At 40.2% G+C, this 21,599-nt stretch overlaps 2 protein-coding genes across 2 annotated transcripts; both read left to right on the top strand.

Annotated features, from left to right (window-relative positions):
* Nucleotides 1-727: 727 nt before the first annotated feature.
* On the top strand, nucleotides 728-7,381 carry slc35f2 (solute carrier family 35 member F2). The gene is made up of 9 exons (XM_056396564.1): nucleotides 728-844; nucleotides 1,568-1,673; nucleotides 2,243-2,415; nucleotides 2,874-3,001; nucleotides 4,480-4,639; nucleotides 5,380-5,536; nucleotides 5,635-5,687; nucleotides 5,803-5,957; nucleotides 6,594-7,381. The coding sequence occupies exons 2-9, from the start codon at nucleotides 1,585-1,587 to the stop codon at nucleotides 6,783-6,785; spliced, it is 1,107 nt and encodes a 368-aa protein (XP_056252539.1). The 5' UTR covers nucleotides 728-844; nucleotides 1,568-1,584; the 3' UTR covers nucleotides 6,786-7,381.
* A 530-nt stretch (nucleotides 7,382-7,911) lies between these two features.
* elmod1 (ELMO/CED-12 domain containing 1) lies at nucleotides 7,912-21,174 on the top strand. Its single transcript, XM_056398293.1, is given in 12 exon segments — nucleotides 7,912-8,355; nucleotides 8,813-8,882; nucleotides 11,933-12,078; nucleotides 12,482-12,510; nucleotides 12,651-12,748; nucleotides 13,002-13,131; nucleotides 13,721-13,854; nucleotides 14,970-15,038; nucleotides 17,382-17,432; nucleotides 18,023-18,156; nucleotides 18,371-18,439; nucleotides 18,442-21,174. Coding segments are annotated over 11 exon segments (981 nt in total). The 5' UTR covers nucleotides 7,912-8,355; nucleotides 8,813-8,865; the 3' UTR covers nucleotides 18,546-21,174.
* The last annotated feature ends 425 nt before the right edge of the window (nucleotides 21,175-21,599 follow it).

Genomic DNA, 21,599 nt, shown 5'->3' with positions numbered 1-21,599 from the left:
TAGAGAAATATCACAGTTTAAAAGTACTCGATTACAAGTCCTGCATTCAAAATTTATTTAAGAAAAAGTATTAGCAGCAAAATATACTTAAAGAATGAAAAGTTCAAGTACACATTATTCTGAATAGTCCATTTCAGGGTTATATAATTATATCATTGCATTATTATTACTGATGCTTTAACATGAAAGTAGCATTTAAATGTTGCAGAAGATGTGCAGAGAGAGAGAGAGAAGGTGGGAGTTGAACCATGGTGCTTAGGGCTCAGGTCCATGTGGTATACAAACAAACAATATTGTTTTGTGTCTCTTATAAGTTTGTGTCTCTTTTTGGTAGTTTTGTGTCTCATTTTGCATGACTTGCATCTCTTTGTGATGCTTACATACTTTAGTTATGGAACATTTTAAGTTGCAGGAATTTTGTGCAGTGTTTTACAGTGTGGTATTAGCACCTTTACTGAGGTGAAAGATCTGAATACTTCCTCCATCACTGATCAACAATATGATAACTAACACTTGTCTTTGTAGTGTATGTAATGGAGTAAAAAAAATGGAGTATGACATTGGAAATACTCAAGTAAAGCACCTTTAAAAACTCAACAGGAGTTATTCCCTCTTTACTCTCATCAGCATCAGATCAAGTTTGACTGCACGGTATTGACGTCACGAAGCTTTTCCTCAACCAATCAGAGCCCAGGAGGCGGTGCTAAGTAACACGAGGCTAGATTGATCTTCTCTTGGGAAAGAAGAATCTCCTCGTGGATGTCAGTGGTGACATTTTGGCAAACATGAAAATTAAACACATCTGGAGAGTTTCGGCACATCTGTCATGACTGAAGAAGAAAACGTATGTACACATAGATTTGTTTTGTTCCTTCATATTAGCATTTTATTCAGCTATTGGTAGTTTAGGGAAGCCCATTCAATGACGCTGTCACTCGCGCGAACACCAAACTTCATTGGAAAAAAGGAGAGTTTAAAATTGCTTTTGTTATTGACGGTTATTCATTCACGTTTAGACATAATTTTAATATTACTAGTGACGGAGGGCTACGTTTAAATTCGGGATATATCTAATATTGCAAATTTCGCTTATAGTAGTTAAACAGTTTCCAAAATGTGCTTACCTGTTCACCTTAAAACGCCAACGCCTGTAATGTAAACAATTGTGTAAATGAGATATAAAATGAAAGTACAGTGATGTAGCTTAATGCCGAATTTACCGCAAACCCAAGGCAATTCGTTTGAATCTTCGCTTTACGTGTGTATTTTAGACAATATTAACATAAAGTAGGTTCAGTGATTCTGAGGTTTTGGGGGCATATTTGTCACAGCTGTACTCGCGCAGAGGACAGGCTCATTGTGCGCCACAATTTTGGTGAGAATCATATTATGAGATTAATGAGGCACATGACATTCCTGTGGAGATTTGGTACCTGTTCTGCTTGGTTAGTCTGATGAAGACAGTAAGTATAAAAGACGCTCATTCTTGAATTTTCTTTTTTTTTTTTTTTTTTTTTTGCAAGGTTTTTTTCCCGATCATTCATTCCTTTTCTTTCCTTCACTCTAGGTTTAAGTCCCAGGGAAATGGAAGGGCAGGTGGAGGAGAGACTGTGTGGGAAATGGAGGGTTACCTGTTGTTTGAACAGTTACAACTTGAGGGACATCTTCACATGGTGAGCACCGATCCAGCTGTTTACTTAATAGAATATGTCGATATGTGCTATAGTCAACAATTTATGACTTACTTAAATTCACTGAATTGTTAGTGACAGTTGGGTTTTCACAGGTGACACTTTGACGTGTCAATATAAGGAAAACTCAGGTGTAAATAATAATAGTAAGTATATTTTCCAAGTAGCTGTACTTTACCTGAGTATTATTTCTTTTGGAAACGTATGACTTTTACTTACTACTTTACTTACTCTTACTTTGAAGCAGCTTTTGGAATGAATTGTATTTTATTTTGAAAATGCGATAGGCCATACACTGTATTCATCACAGCGACCAGTCGCAGCCAACTCCTACACTGTCAATCATTTTGTGTTTGCTGCATTTGCATTTTTGAACAGCTCAGAAATTTGTCCAAATCAGAGGGACGGCAGAGTCTGAATCTGTCTTCCAGCTTGCATATCTTTTTATTTATCTCTCTTTTTTTAAACTTATTATATATATTTATTACATGTACACCTACTCTCATATAAGCAGAGTAATTTTGCATGCACACCCCCTCCCCACTCTCCAGGCATCTGGTGAAGACTGTAGTCATGGGACAGGTCTTGTCGCTGCTGATCTGCGGGACAGCAGTGAGCTGTGAGTACCTGGCCAGCGCCGGGGTGGAGACGCCCATGCTGCAGAGTTTCCTCAACTACGCCCTGCTACTGATCGTTTATACGACCATCCTCATCACACGCAAAGGTCAGGATATCTAATTAATGTTAATTAATTTGTCCCAAATTTGAACACCGTTTTTAAGAAAAAATTGTGGGTCTGGTTAGTGTCACTGATTCCACATTTATTGTATTTGTATTATTAGTTTAGCTTTATTTTAGCTTAATTGAATTTCTTCTGGCCCATCCCACATGAGATTAAAACACACGGCTATTTAACAAAACATGCATCTTCCAGTAACACACATACAAATTTAAACATTATAAGTTCTCTATTGTTCTTTCAGATAACATATTTATATTGGGGGGAAAAAAGCCCCATTTAAACTTATGAATATTAAAATTGCTCCCAGCCCACCAACACACAGAAACACCAGCTCCACCTTGTGTCCAAGTCCTATAAAAGGTGACAGAAGATTTTCATTTGCAAGATTCTGTTGTCCATTCCCATTCCTACTCTAACGTAAACCTGATCTGTTTCTACAGGAGAAAGAAACATCATACAGATTTTAAAAACCAAGTGGTGGAAGTATCTGGTGATGGGTCTGGCAGATGTGGAGGCAAACTATGCAGTCGTGAAGGCCTACCAGTTCACCACCCTGACCAGTATCCAGGTGAGAGACGACTGTCATGCTGCTGGACTCACAGTAGAGTGACAGTGTATTATTTACATTAATAAAAATAACTTTTCCAGCATCTATTGATCATGATATCACAGAAACATACAAAACCCAATTAATCAACAAATGTTCAGTGAATTAACGTGTGATTTCCAGTGTGTGGAAAAATATTCTCCTTTCATAATTTAATAATAATAATAATTTAATAATAATAATAGTTTTTTACTTTATGGATAAATTTGGCAGAAATTGTTTATATTGTTTAAAAGTTTTGATACCAGTGTCAGTTTAGGTACTGATATCAAAACAACACTTTTTCTAGTACAAAACAGTTTCTTTTTATATTTATCATTTAACTAGAGACGCAGACACACCAGCACTTTGCATAAATAAAATATCTCACAATGCATATATTTTTTTTCTGAGAAAAAATGCCCAAACTTCCTGGGTTTCATTGTCTTAAATGTGATTAATTGCTGGTTTTCTTAGTCTTTAATGATAATAAACTGAAAACCTTTGGTGTTTTTTTTTAATTCTTTGTAAAACATAAAGAAATTTGTGAGCATCACTTTTGGCTCTGGGATTGTTCCGGCATTCTTCCACGATTGTCGACAATTAGCAGATTAACTGATTTTGAAAATAATCTTTTGTTGCAGCAATTTACAGCTCTAGCCAGACGGTTTTTGGTATTCTGTGTTAGAGACACATTTCAGTTGGTACCAGAAAAGTATTAAGACACTCAGCCTGCGGCATTAACACTGGCAGATTACTGCACCTTTGTTTATTGCACATATGAAGGTGACAGCACTTGTTTTCATCATCGATTAACCTGCTGATTATCTTTCAGTTAATTATTTGGTCTATTAAATGTGACGAATATAGTGAGAAACGTCAGGAACATTTTCCCACAGCCCAAATGTGATGTCTTTAAATGTCTGATAATAAACTGAGATAATCAGTTTATTATCAGACAGGACAGAAGCCTGGAGAAGGACTCGGGCACTATTTTGTTTGAAAAGAGACTTTTTAGCAATTAATTAATTGCCAATTTAATTGATTACACTGCTCATTAATTTTTTGTTAATCGACAACCATCTACCCGGTGCTCAGGAATAAGTTGTTGGTTCTGCTGTGCAGGAATTGAGCAATGAGCTGAGGTGAGAATTAGTGGCAATATATCAAATTTTCAGTAATAGGATTTATGTTTGGTCCACACTGTGCTGTTCTCACAGTGAACGCACGCTGATGATTCTGTTATCATCAGTGGTGGCAGCTTTAGAAGAGCGGGTTCACCGACACCTTCCACCTTAATGCCAAAAATATCTAGCACATGAAGTCTTTTAATGGTTGATAGGGAATGTGACCTCCACGGCTTGTCCTGTCTTACACAATGTTTTCTTCCTACTCAGACTCTATGAACAAGTCAGTGTAATCTCAGCCGCTCTTTGTGCTGTTGTTGCTGTGCGTTTCAGCTGCTGGACTGCTTTGTGATCCCGGTGCTGATGCTACTGTCCTGGTTCATCCTGAAGACTCGCTACCGGCTTCTCCACATTGTGGCTGTCATTGTGTGTTTGTTGGGGGTGGGAGCCATGGTGGGGGCCGACATTCTGGCCGGAAGAGACCAGGGGTCCAGTAAGGACACTTTTCTTTATCATTTATATCTGTAAAGTGCTGAAACTTGATGCCTGATGCAATCACAAGGACATCAGTGGTAATATAAAAAGGATATTGTGTTGACAAATTGACCGTAGTATCTGTGGGGGTCAGTGGAAATGACAAAACCTGAAAGCTCAAATTGTGAGGCTTCTTTCTGTCTTTATAAGATTGTTTTGGAAGCTCCCACCAGTAAAAAATTTGTGCTCTCGATTTTATATCATGGTTTACATTTTGCCTCCGCTTCTCTTGTCAGTCAGAAGAACTGAATGACATCTGCAGTTTTTAAGGGGAAAACACCCAATTACCCTTTGAAAAAGCTTTAATGGATCTCTCAGATAAAACATTGTTGTGGTTAAGTTTATCCGAGATCAAAATAAATCCATATTAAATCCAAGTGATCCGTAAAGAGAATGTGAACAGTGTTAATGAAGCAGAGATATTTTGCTGAAGTGAGAGCACATTGTTATGCCTTCGCACTGGCAACAGCTCAACTGCATTTAGCAGATGTCAATAAATGTGAGACTCACACAGAATTATAATAAACCAAAAATTACTTTCCTGCTTTTGTTGCTTTTGTGCTGCTGTGATTTGTCCTCTTGTCTCCTTTTTAGTTTGTCTTAATTTGGAAAAAATGTTGTGCTTCCTACTTGAAAATGAATGTATAAATTGTTAATAGTATAACATATAAAATGAGCTGCTCCTCTGTGTCTGTGCAGCCAGAGACGTGTTGCTGGGTGATGGTTTGGTCCTCCTCAGTGCCGTCCTCTATGCTGTATCCAACACGTGCCAAGAGTACACCGTGAAGAAACTGAGCCGAGTGGAGTTCCTGGGCATGATGGGACTCTTTGGGACTGTCATCAGTGGCGTACAGCTGTAAGTTATTGTTTACATCCGTATATATATATTCTGGGGCTTAAAAACACTCTCTGCCGAAGTGTTTTCCTCAGCATCCTGACTTCATGTCATTGCAGAGCTGTGCTGGAAACTCATGCGGTAGCTGCAATAAAGTGGGACCTTCGTATTTGTAAGTGAACTTTCTGTCTTGTTAAAGTCGGGGATCTGATCCTGCTTTTCAGGCGTCAGTGATAGCATTAAAACTCCTCCCTCTCTAACTGAAGTCCATTCATTGTGCTCTGCAGCCATGCTGTTTGCAGTCTATGCCCTGTGTATGTACGCACTGTACAGCTTCATGCCCGTAGTCGTGAAGATGACCAGCGCCACTGCGGTCAACCTCTCTCTGCTCACCGCCGACCTCTTCAGCCTCTTCTGTGGTTTCTTCCTCTTCCACTACACAGTGAGTGTCATTAAACAGCATCATGGCGTTAGCAGCTCAGTCAGGTATTTATTCATGTTTAATGTTGGTTTGAAACCTTTTTTTCTTTTTAAATTCTCTTTTTTTATAGTCTTACTTCATGATCCATTTAAAGCTATGAGACTCAGTTGCAAACAAAAATAATGAATGTGATAGGTCAAAATAGATAATAAATATCTATAATAATACAGATAATACAAGTTAGGACCAGTCAAGTAAATCAAATTATTATTATTATTGTGCAACATGTCCCATTGAAGAAAAAAGCATTCGTATATCACTAGTTTATTCCATCTTTGTCTCAGAACAGCAAGTTGTTTTTGTATTTTCACCGGTAGGATGTTATGTAACTGATATTTTGAAATAAAGTAGCATGTTAGAGTGAAAAAGCACCAAGATAAAAATTCACATGACCTTTGTAAAATGCCTTTTTTCTTTTTTCTTTTGAGATGTTGTTTAAAGAAGGAAGTTTTCGCTGTAGCAGGCACATTATTGCAAAAACGCTGACGACCCCTTAAGCAACCGTCCATTATAAAATACCATTTGGCTAAAGTGGAGCCACACACATGAACAGATTTCCTCATCTTGAAAATCTCCTGTCTCGTGCGTTGTCCGCAGTTTTCAGCTCTCTACATCATCTCGTTTGTCGTCATCACCGTGGGTTTCATCATGTTCAACGCCGTCCCCACGTACACTTTGTTACCGGTGGACGACCCCGCCGACCCGGCGGAGAGCTCCTCAGACCGCCTGCTGGCAGCGGACAGAGACACTCAGACAGATGAGACACTCACCGCCGTCGCTGCACTATGACAGAGACTCACTGAAGACGGAAGAAGACAGTGTCAGTGGGCAAAGGTCATTTTTAACTTTTACATTATTGTATTAGTACACGCAAGACATTGGGGTATATAACATCTTGTTTCATTGTTCGTGGCACATTTTTAATCCTTATTTATATAAAGATAATTCTTTATAAACGGAGATTAGATATCATCTGTTACTGCACTTGTTCAGGACGTGTCAGTCCTTTCTGCTTTTTTGATATTAATATATTTGATATTTTACAAAATCTGTCAGCTGTGCTGTTACAATCCTCTGTATTATGTTGTTATTTTTGAAATCGACCACAAACCAGTTACAAAGTTTTATTTGACTCCAGTTGCCTTATACAGTTTTCAGACTCGTGTCATTTTGTAATCTACCAAATATACTGTAAATCACATGGCTTTCTTCGCCTTGTATTGCCAAATGTAAAGCATGTTAGTATGCAGCAGACATTCTTACTTTTTTTTTTTACTATTAAATTCATTTTTATAATCTCTTGGGTGCACATCATTCCTCAGTTAATTTACATTTTTAATGTGGTTGTTCGGTTATTTTACATAAATTAGAAACTTCAAATGCTGCACTCGACCAGTATGAGATTCATTTAACAAAACGCAAATATAATGTGTGTTTATTCTACATGTTACAGGAATTATGTGCTAATTTAACTAGGGTGTATGTACAAAGGATATCACACATTGAGATCGAGATCAGTGGCAGCTGAGAGCAGAAAAATGTATGAAATATAAAGAAATAGTAATAGCAGAGATACAAAGTTTCATTCTCATTAGCGTCCTGATATCATGGAGTTGGTGGAGACCAAAACAGCTAGAATGAGTGAATATGACTGGAATTCGTCAGGCGGACAAAAATAATGTATAAATCAACCTGTAGATAATGGATGCCAATGTTGTGCTGTGTCTGCTGGATGTGTAAAGCACCTTTCAACATTCACTAACATGGGTAAAGCTCCAAAAACATTTCCAACCGATGACATCATTTGTTTAAGAGGCTGTTCAGCTTCGTAGTGATATGTTAATGTAGTGTTTGCAGCTTCTTGCACTGCCCCCATGTGGCCAAAATCTGTTAGATGCGGGTTTAAAAAGAGGTCACAGGTTCTGTTCCCTGCAACCAATTGTGTTTTACCAAAGTGCTGCTGACTGAGACACTAGTCCTCTACCTGGTTTGTCATTTTAAAGTCTCTGTGAAGGAGTGTCTGCAGAATCAATGCTAATGCATGCATAAACATCATCATCAGCTATAAACATCTATGATTGCATAGCAGCAAAATTGACCGAATCTGATGTTCTCTGAAGAAAGTGGGAAATATTTCTTCCAACAGATGAGCTATAAATCGACTGTGCTGACAGAGGTTTTGACCCTCTGTACTGAGCACTGCATTGCCTTGCTGTAGCTTTTAGACTGGACCTGCTCAGCCTCAGTCATTGACTGTCATCATGGAGGAAAAGCAGACGACTGTAGCCGAGTGAAGAGGACTAAACGCTGCACCCCGACGCATCCCAGCCTTTGTTTCTCCTGTTATTATTCGAAATCGGTGAGAGGAAATGTTTTCTATTATGACATCGATTTTATTGCATGTATTTCTTGTCCAGCCGATGTTGTAGGGATCGTCTTGCTGCTACGGATTAGTGTTGCTGCTTCGGTTTGCCAGAGACGAGGCAAGGCAAGAATCGCCTGGTTTTACTGGGTGATTCCTCAATGAATTGTGAAATAAACGTTCACGGGGCTTGAAGATAGTTTACCCGTGTGTGTTTCTGTTTCACTGTACCGACTGTGGCGCGACAGAGACGCCGCAAGACGCGTTGAACAAGGTAAAACCGAAAAGCCGCAGATTACATGCGCGGTAACTGTTCAGCACCGCGGACAGCTCCTGAGCCGCGGGCCCGACCTGAGCGCCTCATGTCGGCCTCATCCACAAACCTGACACCCCCCCCCCCCCCCCCCCTTCCTCCTCCTCCTCCTCCTCCTCCTCCTGTCATCTCTGTTTCCAGGCGATCACCACAGAGACACCACCGAGAACACCTGAGGGCTGACAGCCGCCAAAATGAAGCATTTTCTCAGGTAAACAGCCTCCATTATTGCACTGATGCAGGCGGGGCTTCATTTACATTATTATTATTGATGTGTCCAAACGTGAAGGTATTCATTATGAACGACACCCTCCGCCTGTTCTCTTGTGTTTATCTTCGACCTGCTGTAATGACTTGTTTATACCAAATACTGTAGTGGACATTGTATTCCCACCTTTCCCACTGAAGCGCTTCACCATCGATTATGATATTGTGTGTCCAGTAAGTGGCTGTTGTGGTGTAAATGGGTTTGAGTGGGTCGCTTAGAGAGGAGGCCTCTTAATTATGGAGCACATGTAAACCAAGTGCTCTCCTCTGGTGTTTCTATTAACACTATGCTCTTTGTATTTCTGCATGTTGAATATATTTATCTGCATTTAAAACGCAGAAAATTAATTGGCTTATGATTGCAGTCTTCATTTAAATAGCATTGAGGCAACTGCTTCATTAATGAGCTTTGTTATTGGTTATACATCATGCATTTGTAATGTTTTTATTTTCATACAAATTTATACATATATTTGCATAAATACAATACTGTGACAGTCTTAGCACCTTTCAGCAACAAGGCAATTCAAAAGTATAAAAAGTTATTAGAAATCAGCATATCATTGGAAAAATATTTATTATGTCACTGTCCAGTCGCCAGTGACAGGCAATAACAATATACATTATAGGTGCTTTCTCACACTAGTGCTGCTCTAAGGTTTCCTCCCAATTCAGACTGCATTTCCCATAAATCCCATTGTTTCCTGCCCCCTGCTGTTTGTCGTGCTGCTTCAGAGACTTAATCTGTTGGAATCTGTTTTTCAGGTCACGTTTTTCTGCCTTTGCTCCAGTCGCAAAGATATTTAGCTTCATTTACTTTTAATGAACAATGGAGGCCGGTAGAGGCTGCCAAATAGTTTCTGCTGATGACTGTGTTTGTTTACAGTAATTATACTAATGTGCTAAAAGAATGTGGTAATAGTTCACTGATGTAAAAATTATTCAAGTAGCAGCTTTAATGGCTTTCGCTGATCGCGGGGTTCTCCTGTGATTTAATGCTGCACTTCACATCAGAGGCAGCTTTAAAAAGTCAAAATCAAAGCAGCAGAGGTTCAGATATCCTAATCTTTACTCTTTGTTTTGGGACTTCAAAAGACTCCCAAATAAGCTGGATCCTACATTTCCCATAATGCAACCTACAGCATCCTTCCTGTCTGGTAAATGTCCTCGTCTTTCAAACTGGTGAGCGTATCAGCATTTGGTCAGCGTCAGAGGACGACCGAAGTGATGTGGACAAAAATCAGTTTAAACAAAAGTAGCTCTTTAAAAATCCCCCATTACAAGTAAAAGTCCTGCATTCAAGATCCAACTACAAGACAAAATACTGAAGTATTATCAGTAGAAAATACTATTATAAGTCGCATGAGTTGGTTGTTACTACTGATGCATCAGTGTGTAAGAAGTATGTTACAGGTGGTTTAGTCCTGTAGTTCCCAACCTAGGGGTCAGGCCTCTTCAAAGGGTCACCAGATTAATCTGAGGGGTCATCAGATGATTAATGGGAGGAGAGACTTTTCTTTGTGGACATTTGGATCATTTGAATAGTTACTGAAATGAAACGTTGTAAGAAGAGATGAAATATCTCGTTTTTGGAACTGCTAACGACTCAGACATCTGAACCATGACAAGGAGACACAACTGCACACTGGTTTTATATGAGACACGATCTTCCTGACGATATCACGAGGTTATTTTCTGAGCTCGTCCAGAGCCACAGAAGATATTATAGTGTTGTCACAGACTGAGCAGCACTTTCCCACATTCTCTGTGTATCAAACCTGTGAATCCCCCCAACACCCCCCCCCCCCTCACTTGGTGCTCACTTTCTTGAAGGTTAAGAAAATGACAGAGTGTCTATATGAGCTGTTTAACATGCCAGTCTCATCCACCGGCTCAGAAGAAGGGAATTAATCCTTCGGGACTGTGCTGGTGATCACTTACCTCCTTTTTGTTGACAAGCAAGATGAGGTTTTGTATCAGAAGGATTTATTTCTGCCTGAAAAAACTGTTTTTAAACAAACAAAGAGGGAAATAGTAAGTCCGGATGATTAAAGGATGAATGACCTTCCCTGGGTCTCTAGTCTTTTCGTGGATCATAACATCAGATGATAGAAGGATTTACATTAGAATAACATTTTCCTTTCTTGCCTCCAAGTTCAGTGCAGACTGAGAATCCACACTTTTCTTAATGGGTCACTTTGCATTTCCCAAGACTCACATCTCAATTTTCATTCTCAGTGTCGCCTGTAAAAATAGCACACTTTGATTTGCTGCAAGTCTCCCCTGGTAGACGAGAAGTAAAGCACAATTTTTCACACTTCTTCTTTTCTTTATACAGTATCTTCTTCCCTGTTCCTCTTTTTGTCCATTACTGTCATATCTTCACTTTGTTTCTCTCTCCTCTGTTCGCTCTGTTCTCCAAGTGTGGATATTTGCACTGAACTCTGACGTAGACTCGAAGAAACACTTTCTTTTTTGCAAGAAATTTGCAGTTCCAGAGACGGTCTGAAAACGTTGAGATAAGGAGCAAATAATATAACAGTGGGTTAAAACTTAATATTGATTCTAACCTAAATATACATATCCCACGAGTCTTGGTTGCTGTCGGAGAATTTGGGAGCTGTAGTTGTAAAATTATGAGCTGTTAAACGTTGATTTTGTCAAGCTTGTCAAAGCTTGTGGACCAGAGACAGAGACATGATTCACAAAATAGGGAATAAATGTACTTTTTTTCTTGTGAAACACTGGATAGTTTTTCTCTTCAGGTCTGTTAAAATGAAAGAATCAGAGAAAGGAATATCACCTCACTGCATCAACTTAAAACAAAAAAAAAAGGGGTCACGAGTCGACATAGTCTGGTTTTAAAGGGTCACAAATCAAAAACCAGTGTTCTTTACTATTGTATGTATATATATATGATATCCATCATCTGTGTCTGTATCCTGTCTGTCTGTTTTTCTGTGAGTCTAATCCCTCCCGTCTTCTCCTCTTCAGAGTGGTGACCCAGTTCTTTGTGTTCCTCTACTGTAAATTACTGTGGCGCGGCCTCAAGTTTGTCGTCAGGAAGTTTACGGGACGCTGTGAGCTGCAGAGGATCTGCTACAACAACAAGCATGGAGCCCGCAGGACCCTCAAGATAGGTAGGCCCAGAGACGCTGCCTGACATTTGAGGTTATTTAGTTCATCCCTGTGTAAACCAGCCATGGTTTTATAACAGCTTTACACTGTTGTCATATTGTTAAAATCTATTCATTACTAATTAGATATGCTTCATTTTTATCATCATGGCTTTAAGTGGAAACTTGGAAATGGGAAAAAAGTTTCATGAAGTATTTAGTGAACGCTTTGATTTCCATCCATCCTTTCTCTATTCACCCTTGATCTTTTCCAAATTCATAATTCATACATTCATAATTAAATTCACCATTTGAACTCAATATATACATTTTTAATTTCTGCCTTGAACTAAAATGTGTTCTTTGTAGCTTCTAAATAGCTGCTTTACATATTACACACTTACGCTTCGCAACCATTTCCTTCCAGAGTCGTCTCTGCGCTACTCCAAGAATGGGGTAAGACTCTCTGTGAATATGCTTGATATACAGTGAGTCCAATATGATGCAGGTGTGCTGCTCAGTGTTGTAGCTTCAGTCTGTTCCTATCTATTCTCACGTCCTCCCCCTCTGTCTGTCTCTGGTCTCGTCCTCTCCAGCTGCTGCAGTCTGCCCTCAGTGTCCATCCTGATAAAGTGGAGAAAACCATTGATGACATCATGGCCTTGAAGAAGATTAACCCTGACACCAACCCACAGTGAGACTCCACATTACACATCACATTTGTGTCACTTTATCACTTGTGTGAGGGTGATGTGGCGAATTAGAGGTTACCACCCGAGTGTCGACACTTAAAATCCTCATACCAGCCGTGAAAGCGTGGCTACGGTGAAAAAATAACTGCAGTGGTCGAGCTACGATGAGCAAGGCTCAGACTCACTCAGCTCGTACAACGCCGCTGACTGTATCAGTAGATCTGAATGCCCTCTCTTCTCCCTGTGTGTCCCCAGGCTGGGCATCTCTCTGCAGGCCAGCCTGCTGCAGATCGTGGGCTACAGGAGCCTGGTGATGGAGGTGGAGAAGCTGCGCAGGGAGCCTTACGACTGTGAAAACGCTGAGCACGAGGACACGCTGATGAAGGTACACAGCGACTCTGTAACGGTTAATCAATAATCAATAATTATCTTCGCTGGTGACCTGTCCGAGGTTCATCCCTCCTCCTGCTCAGTGTATACTGGGAAAGACCTCAACCCTTAAACCCCCACAGCCCTACGACCTTCATTTCATACTGCCATTTATTTGAACTATTGGTCCGTTACTTTCAGGTTCAACTGTTTTCAACTGTTTATCCAAAAACACTTGGTGACATTGTGTCTCCAGACTTATCATCAGCTGACAGCGGCGTTTACAAATCTGTCACATACAAAACATTTGATTTCAAGTAAAATCAAATGATGATTTAAAAGTGATCAGTAAAACCATCTGATGTCAGTACATTCAATAGACTGAACTCCAAACTCTAATAAGTCCGTAAAGAACAGACGGCAGAGGAGGAGTGACGCGTGCAACAACAACAACTTCATTATGGAAACGTTCCCCTGCAGCACTGTTAGTTTTTCATCAGTGTTTGAGTCACTATTAAAAACTCACATATGTCCAGTATAATGTAATGTAATGTAATCGTGTGTGTGTGTGTGTGTGTGTGTGTGTGTGTGTGTGTGTTTTGCAGCTATGGAAGGAGCTGCGTCCTGACACACCTCTCACGGGCCGCATCTCTAAACAGTGGTGTGAGATCGGTTTCCAAGGCAGCGATCCCAAGACTGATTTCAGAGGCATGGGCCTACTGGGCCTGCATAACCTGCTGTAAGCTCGCTTCACTCTCTGCACAGCGCTGATCATAGTCTAAAAAAACCAAAACAAACAGTCGGACAGTTACACGTTAGTGGGATTCACAGCTTTGTGCAAAAGTTTGGGCACTCCATGCATTTTGTTGATTTCTCAACTCCTGCAGCCAAGTGAGCTTTTTCTTCAAATGTTTATGTGCTGTTACATTTCATAAACTTGTAAAACATAAATAGTAAATAGTAAATGTAGTATGTGCAATAGTTTGGATTCCCCCCCCCCCCCCCCCTGGCAGATACTGCAGCTCGTAGACCCGCTCTGCAGCAGCTGAGAGCCTTTCTGCTTCACCCACTCTTCCTGCACATCTCTCCACATTCCAGTTATTTCCAGCTGTAGTGCACACTCAGCATGTTTCACATCCACCCACAAGGTTTTTAGTGATGTTCAGGTCGGGGCCGTTCCTAAAGCTCCAGCTTGTGTTTCTTGAAGTGGTTCGTGGTGGATTTTGTCCTGTTGCAGAAGCCAGCCTCTTTCCGGTTTCGTATTTAGTGGAAATCCATTCCTTCCTCTATCTGTGCAGTGTCTCACACACAACCAGTCAAACAGGGGGTTTTACTTCACTTCTCTGCCCTGCAGACGCGCAGTTTTATCTGAAAGTTTTCTTGCTCTCCCAGATCTTGTCTTGACGTCCACAGTTCTTCTTAACTGACGCTTCTAACTGACATTTCAGAGGGTGTAAAATTCAAGCTGGAAGCACCATGACATCAGTTAGCTTCGTTGTCAGATCCACAGTCAGTTGCTCAGAGGAGCAGATGGTTGTTGAGTTTTACCACGAGGCTTGAAGAGTCAGAGAATTCACCAGCTGAAATGTCATCAGCTGACTATTCCTAATGACAGTTCTTGACCTGCATTAAGTCCTAACGAGTTAATTAAGACGGAAGGACAAAGATGTCCAAACTTTTGCACATGGTACAAGTGTTTACATCTGGACTAACACATGCACAGACACATTTAGTGTCATTTAAATAAGTATTTTAGGCATAAAAAATAGCCTTTAGACAATAAGCTTATAAGAATAATGAATAATCTCTATTTGCACTGGTGTTTCCTGAATTCCTCCTCTCGTCTCTCTGCAGGTATTTTGCAGAACACGACAAGGCGACTGCTCTGCAGATGCTCAACGACTCCCTGCAACCAAAGCACAAGTACGTCAAAACCCTTCATCTCAACGTTTACCACACCATGGCCAAGTTAAAGGAATACACCAGGTTTTTTGGTGGATTGGTGTGTTCTCAGGAGATCACTGACTCCGGGGTGTTACCATCCAAACTGGGAAAATGGGATATTTTTAGCAGATGTAAAGCTGGTAAAACTTACCGATCTATTGTCTGGTGGATTCTAATTAGTTTTGTTAGTAGTATTTGCTGAGATGTTAACAAGCAACAACAGGGCCAGTCATCTACCACCATACAGTCAATGGTTAAACCTGCACAGATTCATATTTCTTATACTAGTAGTGGATGACATGTAATGTGACAGAGGTTGTTCATAGTGACAAACCCATGGAGAATTAAAACCAAATCAGCTTCACAGGCTTTTTTCAGCCTCTTTTAGGTCGTTGTTTTGGTTTTGCGGGGCACAAACTGCATCCACCTCGTTTCCAGCAACAGGTTCAGTGAAACAGCTCTGACAAACCAACTGTACACGACCTGCCTAGCGCCAGACAGCAGAAAAATAAAGTTAGTGACTTTGTGGTGAAGAAAATTAAAACGACTAAAGGACCAAAACAGAGCTAAAAGGAGAGTGAACGGATTTCATATTCATCTGGTGGCCAAAAACAGGATGAATGCTAACGCTAATGTCGTTCTGGGTCCGTCGAACGCGCGAATTGGCGACTGTTTGACAACAAGTTCATGATATTAATTCGATAAGGTGATAATATAACCAATATTTTGGTTTCCACTTGTTCCTCTGCCCCCTAGTGGCCAAAGCTCAAGCAACACATCAACCAGCTTTATAATTTCTACCAGAGACTTGGTGTATCTCCTCAACATTAAACTGCACTTTATCATCCATAACGCTGCATTTTCCTCATTCTGCTTGATTATATTCATTCTTACAGCTTGATGGCTTTCACTGCATCCTCTCTTATTGACTGCTGCTGCCTCATTTCACAAATGAAGATTCTTCCTCTTTTTCTTCTTCACCTCCACCTCCACCTCTCTGCCCATGCCTGTCCTTCTGTCTTATCACATGCACTGTAGGAGCACACACCGAAAGCCAAGGTACTTGATCTCCACTTTCATTCACTTGCTGTTTTGCTCCATTCATAGCTTTCTCTCTTTTCTCGGCGGATGTTTCACGCACAGTTTAAAGATGCGCCAGCTGCTCGGTTTTCATCATTGCAAACGCCCTGCTGTCTGACACGCAGCATGGGGCCGAAGCAGAGAGGGATTTCCCAGGCGCAGTGATAGTGACAGCACTGTGTCAAATTTAGGAAATTATTGAGCATTTATCAAATCAAACAATCTGTGTCTGATCTGCTTTTAAAGATTTACATCATCATGGACTTGAGAATTCAGAAAGTACCATAAAATGGATGAACATATTCTGGTCTTTTTGTACAGTTTAATGACAATAAGAAAAATATAGAGAAACAGCAGGTTTGTCCTTTTAATGGAAACCAGGAAAAGCAAATATATACACACATATATAAAAAAAATATAACATTTATTTCATTGGATCTGCCTTAAATTACTAGTGGGAATTAAGCCCTCAAACAAACTAATAAAGTTGCAAAGTGGGATTTAATAATATATAAAATCATATATAGAAAAATACATCTTTATGCTAAAATGTTGCTCCTTTGGTACAAACTTACAGACACAATGAACCAAGAAATTACTTTAGTCTCTTGTTAGCTAAAGTTTCATGCCCTCAATATTCATTTTCAATTTATTTCCATATCAAAATCCCATTATTATTATACTGTTGATTGAAGGTCTATCAGTCAGGATTTGTATCTTGCTTTTAATATTCATCTATTGATCTCAGACAGGAGTATATCCGTATCTATAGTCTGTTTCTATTAAAACTGTGTGTAGTATCTAAGCTGAGAGAGTCTTAGTGCCACAGTTGTGTTGTACAGATCCCTGATAGACCCTGTAGGCAACAATAAACTCTGTAGAAATGAACTTACAGCACACCCACAGTTGATGTAGACGGATGCTCTGAACATTTATCTCACAGCACAGTTAGTAGTAGCAATGGTGTAATACAATCACTTTAAATTAAACAGAATGTGCATATTATTTTAAATGAGTTAAACATGCAGTTCAGAGTCACTGATACAAATGAAGTGAAATCAGAGATTCAACTCGAGACTGAAACATCTGGGACTGAGACGAGATCATCATATTTAAGTTCATGTAAAAGAAACTAAAACGTTATTTCATTGTGACTTTAATATTTGTCTTATCCACACTGTGGTGCACGCAGTGTTGCTCCACATGTCGACAGTACATAACTCCAGTGTGTGTCCTTCACAGTGAAATAAACAAGCCTGAATGGGAACAGAAGAACCTTGACAAAGCTATCGGGTAAGTGTGAGCACATGTGCCGTGTGCAGACGTGCGCGTGTGTGTGGAGGAGACTGCTGCTGGAGCTGTTTGAGTTTTGACCTCAATAAAGCAGTTACAGCAGTGCAAGGACTCTGTAAAGTGGCCATCGAACCAGTGTGGGTATATTTTCGCAGGAGATAGAGTGTGTGTGTGTGTGTGTGTGTGTGTGTGTGTGTGTGTGTGTGTGTGTGTGTGTGTGTGTGTGTGTGTGTGTTAAGAGGCAGGAAGTGTGTTACTGCTGTGTGGTCTCCTACTCAGCCCTCTGCCTCCAGTCTGTCTCAGCTCTGATAAGCGCAGAGGACTGACTCTAAAAACACACACTCACAGTCGCACACAGCTCTCCTGTACCCGCACGGCGTTGTGAGGACACTCCAGCTGAGCAGCAGGCTGTAAACTGCAAGTCACTGACTGTACTGTTGAGTCAGGAGACGGTAGTGTTAACACTAAAATGTATATTTTTTAAAATTTGATTTCTTTCTAATAGTTTTAGTTTTCTAGCTCCCAGCTCTAGCAAACACAAAAACAGATCCATACAAATAAACGTCTTTATTTTTATCACCTTCCTCCAGTTATTCTTTTGCCATCGTGGGCATCAACATCACAGACCTGGCCCACTCTCTGCTGGTGAGCGGAGCCCTGAAGACTCACCTGTACAACGTGGCCCCAGAGATGCCCAGCCTGCTGCACTTCCAGCAGACCTTCTGTGAGTTGGAGGGATTGAGATACGCTGTGAATGTTGTGTTGTGGTCGTGTTGATAAAATGTTTAATGGAGCCATGATCCACGGTTTGGAAGAGCCCGTGGTCTACTCTTTTAGCTTCTTGTTTTGCTCCTTGATTTGGCCCCTAATACGCTCTACAGATCAATCACGTGATCGATCGATTCTGAAAATATGTTTTCCCTGTTCCTCCGTGAAAGGTTACCTGATGCAGGAGTTCCACCGTTTCTGGATCGAGGAGGATCCCAGCGACATCATGGAGTTCAACCGGGTCGCTCCAAGTTCCACCGGAGGATCCTGCGGCAGCTGAAGAACCCGGACATGGCTCTGTGCCCCCACTTCTCCGCCTCCGACCTCCACCTGGTCAACCTCTAAACACACACTCCTGACTCCTGTGACACCCCCCCCCACCCCCCTCTCTCTCACTGAGCCCTTCATACCCCCCACCACAGAGGTCTCCCCTGGGTGTCTGACAGGCCAACTGAAAATCAGAAAATCAGAAAACCCTTTGCACTCACATAGATGGTTCCTCAAACAGCTGGACACATCTGGGGAGGCGCTCTCCCTTCTCCGCTCAGCCCGACTCGTCCCAGTAAACGTCATGTCGCGTCACTGCCAACAGCTCATTCAACACACACACACACACACTCCCACACACACACACACACACACACACACACACACACACACACACACTGCCTCTACGCCCTCACTGCAGCGTCAGACCACCAGCATCAGAGATGACCATAGCGATTGTAGCTGTGCATGAGGAGGCTGCACCACACCATCACAACAGACTCATTCTTATCTGTTGCTTTAATGATTCATGACGATTGTATCACAGCCGTTACGCCTCAGTTCACAACCTCTCTGCTTATTCTAACAACTAACCAAATTTACTTTCTCTACCAAAAAATCCCTGTTAGATTGCGACTTAGTGATCATCAGCTCAGAAGATTCTGGCAACGAGCTGGTCGGGCTACAGGACGAAAGGTTTTATATTGGAATTGAAGAGCTATAGATATATAATATAAGTTTAAATGAAGAAATGCAGCTGGCGCCGATTCAATCAAAAGCAATCAAACCATCCAGGGCCAGTTCATCTCTTAACTTTGTCTGTATTAGGTCATCGCTATAGATTGTACTGTACTTACTATGTCGCCATGACATCAACACCTAAGACTTCTACTTCTTGCCAAAATATCGAATGTGGAGAACTTATAATCACAGCAGCGGTTTGTTTCTCGTGAGCTCAAATTTAAGTTTTGTAAACCTGCTAAATGATGCTCATGGATATCTTAAAAACTCCTTCCTGTGTAGTCGCATTACAGATATTAAATGTGTAGCATTCGGCAGAAGTTTGGATACTAAAACCTTTTTTAAAATTTTCCTCATACTTATTTACATCCAGAAAAAAAACCATCAGAAAATATTTTATGAACATTGTTTAACAGGTTTGCAAAAGCTTTTGCCTTTGATTTGACCCCATGCATATAATTCTGTTATGAATGTTCCTCACTTGCTCACTTTCACGATTGTTTGATTCTCTTTTAATTCATTGAATGTGACACTGTGTCCACTGTTGTATCAGCCAAAGCAATAATTTACATTCATTTCACTGCACATTTCTCTACATGTGTTTATTTTGCACCACGCGTGCCTGAGTCTTTGTTTTCGCTTTCTAACTCAGAGCCAGAATGTTAATCAGTTCAAGCAGGAGCTGCTACATGTAGCATTTGATAGAGGTAAAATATTTTGATAAATTAGTGTAATTACTGTAAACAAATGCCCCCACTAGTCTGTTTGGCAGGAGAGCTGCTGAACTGCTTTTCTAAGACGCTGTGAGGTCTCAGGTGTTTCAGTCAACTTATTATTATTATTATTATTATTATTATTATTATCTAAAATGCTACACGTAGCAGCTTTAAGGAGCATCTGTGACAAAAGCAACAACCAACATAAAAGACATTAAATGTAGAGTTGCTCCATAGAGGATGAATCAGGAGCTAAATGCTAAAACAGAGGAGAGCTGACAGCGGAAAGTTAAAACGCTGAAGATGGAGGCGTTGACCAGCCAGTCAAACGCACCAGATATTAGTACATGTCACTGTCAGCTCCATCTGTGGACGGCCTGCTTTCTCTCTTTTAATTATATTTCTTTATTTTATCTTTATTTTACCAGAACGGCCTCACTGTGACTAAAAGGGACGAAACAGAACAAATCACAAAATTATAATTAAATTTAAAAAAAAGCAGTTTTACATCCAGTTCATCGTCTGTGGAGCATCAGTTTGATCGGCATCTCGGCTCTGAGTCACACCTTTAATTTCCACCGAATGACAAATGAACAAAAGCCCAAATGTGACACACGTGCACGTCTTCGCAGCAGCGTTGCTTCTCATGAGCACGTGACCACTTGTATTTAACATTCAACGAGCGGCGGCGTCGCGCGTGGCGCTCTGACAAATGTTCCCATCAGAGAAAAACCCAAAACGTACAATATTATTTTTCTGCCATGCTTGCACTGTTGATTGTGTTTTAATAGTACTGAATATCTTTGTCTCATTGAAGTGAATGTCAATGCTTTCTGTCAGTATTATGCAGCTGTTTACTTCAGTGAATGTCACTGCTGGTTTCATCTCCTGCTTGCATTAGGTTTTGCTTTGCTATGGTCAGCTTTGCACTACTGTAAAAAAAAAAAAATTAAAAATGCAGTTTCCTTTATGATAGTAAATCAGTCATTTGTGGTATTGGAGTACGAGGGCCAGTGTGTCCCATGATACTGTAGATGACTTTAGATACAAGCTGCTGTATATTCTGCTTTGAAACTGCCTATAAGACCGTAAAACTGCATGATGGTATTTTCGTTGTCACAGCTCCGGCGTTCTGTATTCTACAGTAAAGCCTAAAGTAAATCTAGATATTGTAACTGTGCGCTTCATTTGTCTGTGCTGTACTTTTTGAGACCACAATAAAAACTAAATGTCGGTTAAAAAAAAAAAAAGATAGCTGATTATTTATCTTTAATTTCTGAATGTTCTGTTTCTTTTGTGTGTGATGGTAGATTCTATAAAAACGAGACCAATAAAAACTATGTTGGAAATAAAGAAGAAATATACTCCTTTACAAGTTACAGTCTTCTATACAAAAGTTTACTTATTAATAATGTAAAAGTACATTATCATCAGCTAAATGTACTCAAAGTATCTAAACTAAAACTACAATAACATTTCCAATAAAAACATCAAATGTTTTTTTGATGTTAAATCTTAGTAACTACAGCTCTCAAATAAATGTAGTGGAATATAAAGAACAATATTTCCCTCTGAAACTTATCAGAAGTAGAATGGAATTACTCAAATAAAGTAATTACCATAAGTACTGTACTGAGTAAATATATGCAGTTACTTTCTACCCCTGTTTTAAAGG

The sequence above is a fragment of the Seriola aureovittata genome, chromosome 15, assembly GCF_021018895.1.
Source record: "Seriola aureovittata isolate HTS-2021-v1 ecotype China chromosome 15, ASM2101889v1, whole genome shotgun sequence".
Taxonomy (NCBI): domain Eukaryota; kingdom Metazoa; phylum Chordata; class Actinopteri; order Carangiformes; family Carangidae; genus Seriola; species Seriola aureovittata.
The sequence above is the reverse complement of the archived record's forward strand: the minus strand, read 5'-3'. Positions and strand labels throughout refer to the sequence as shown.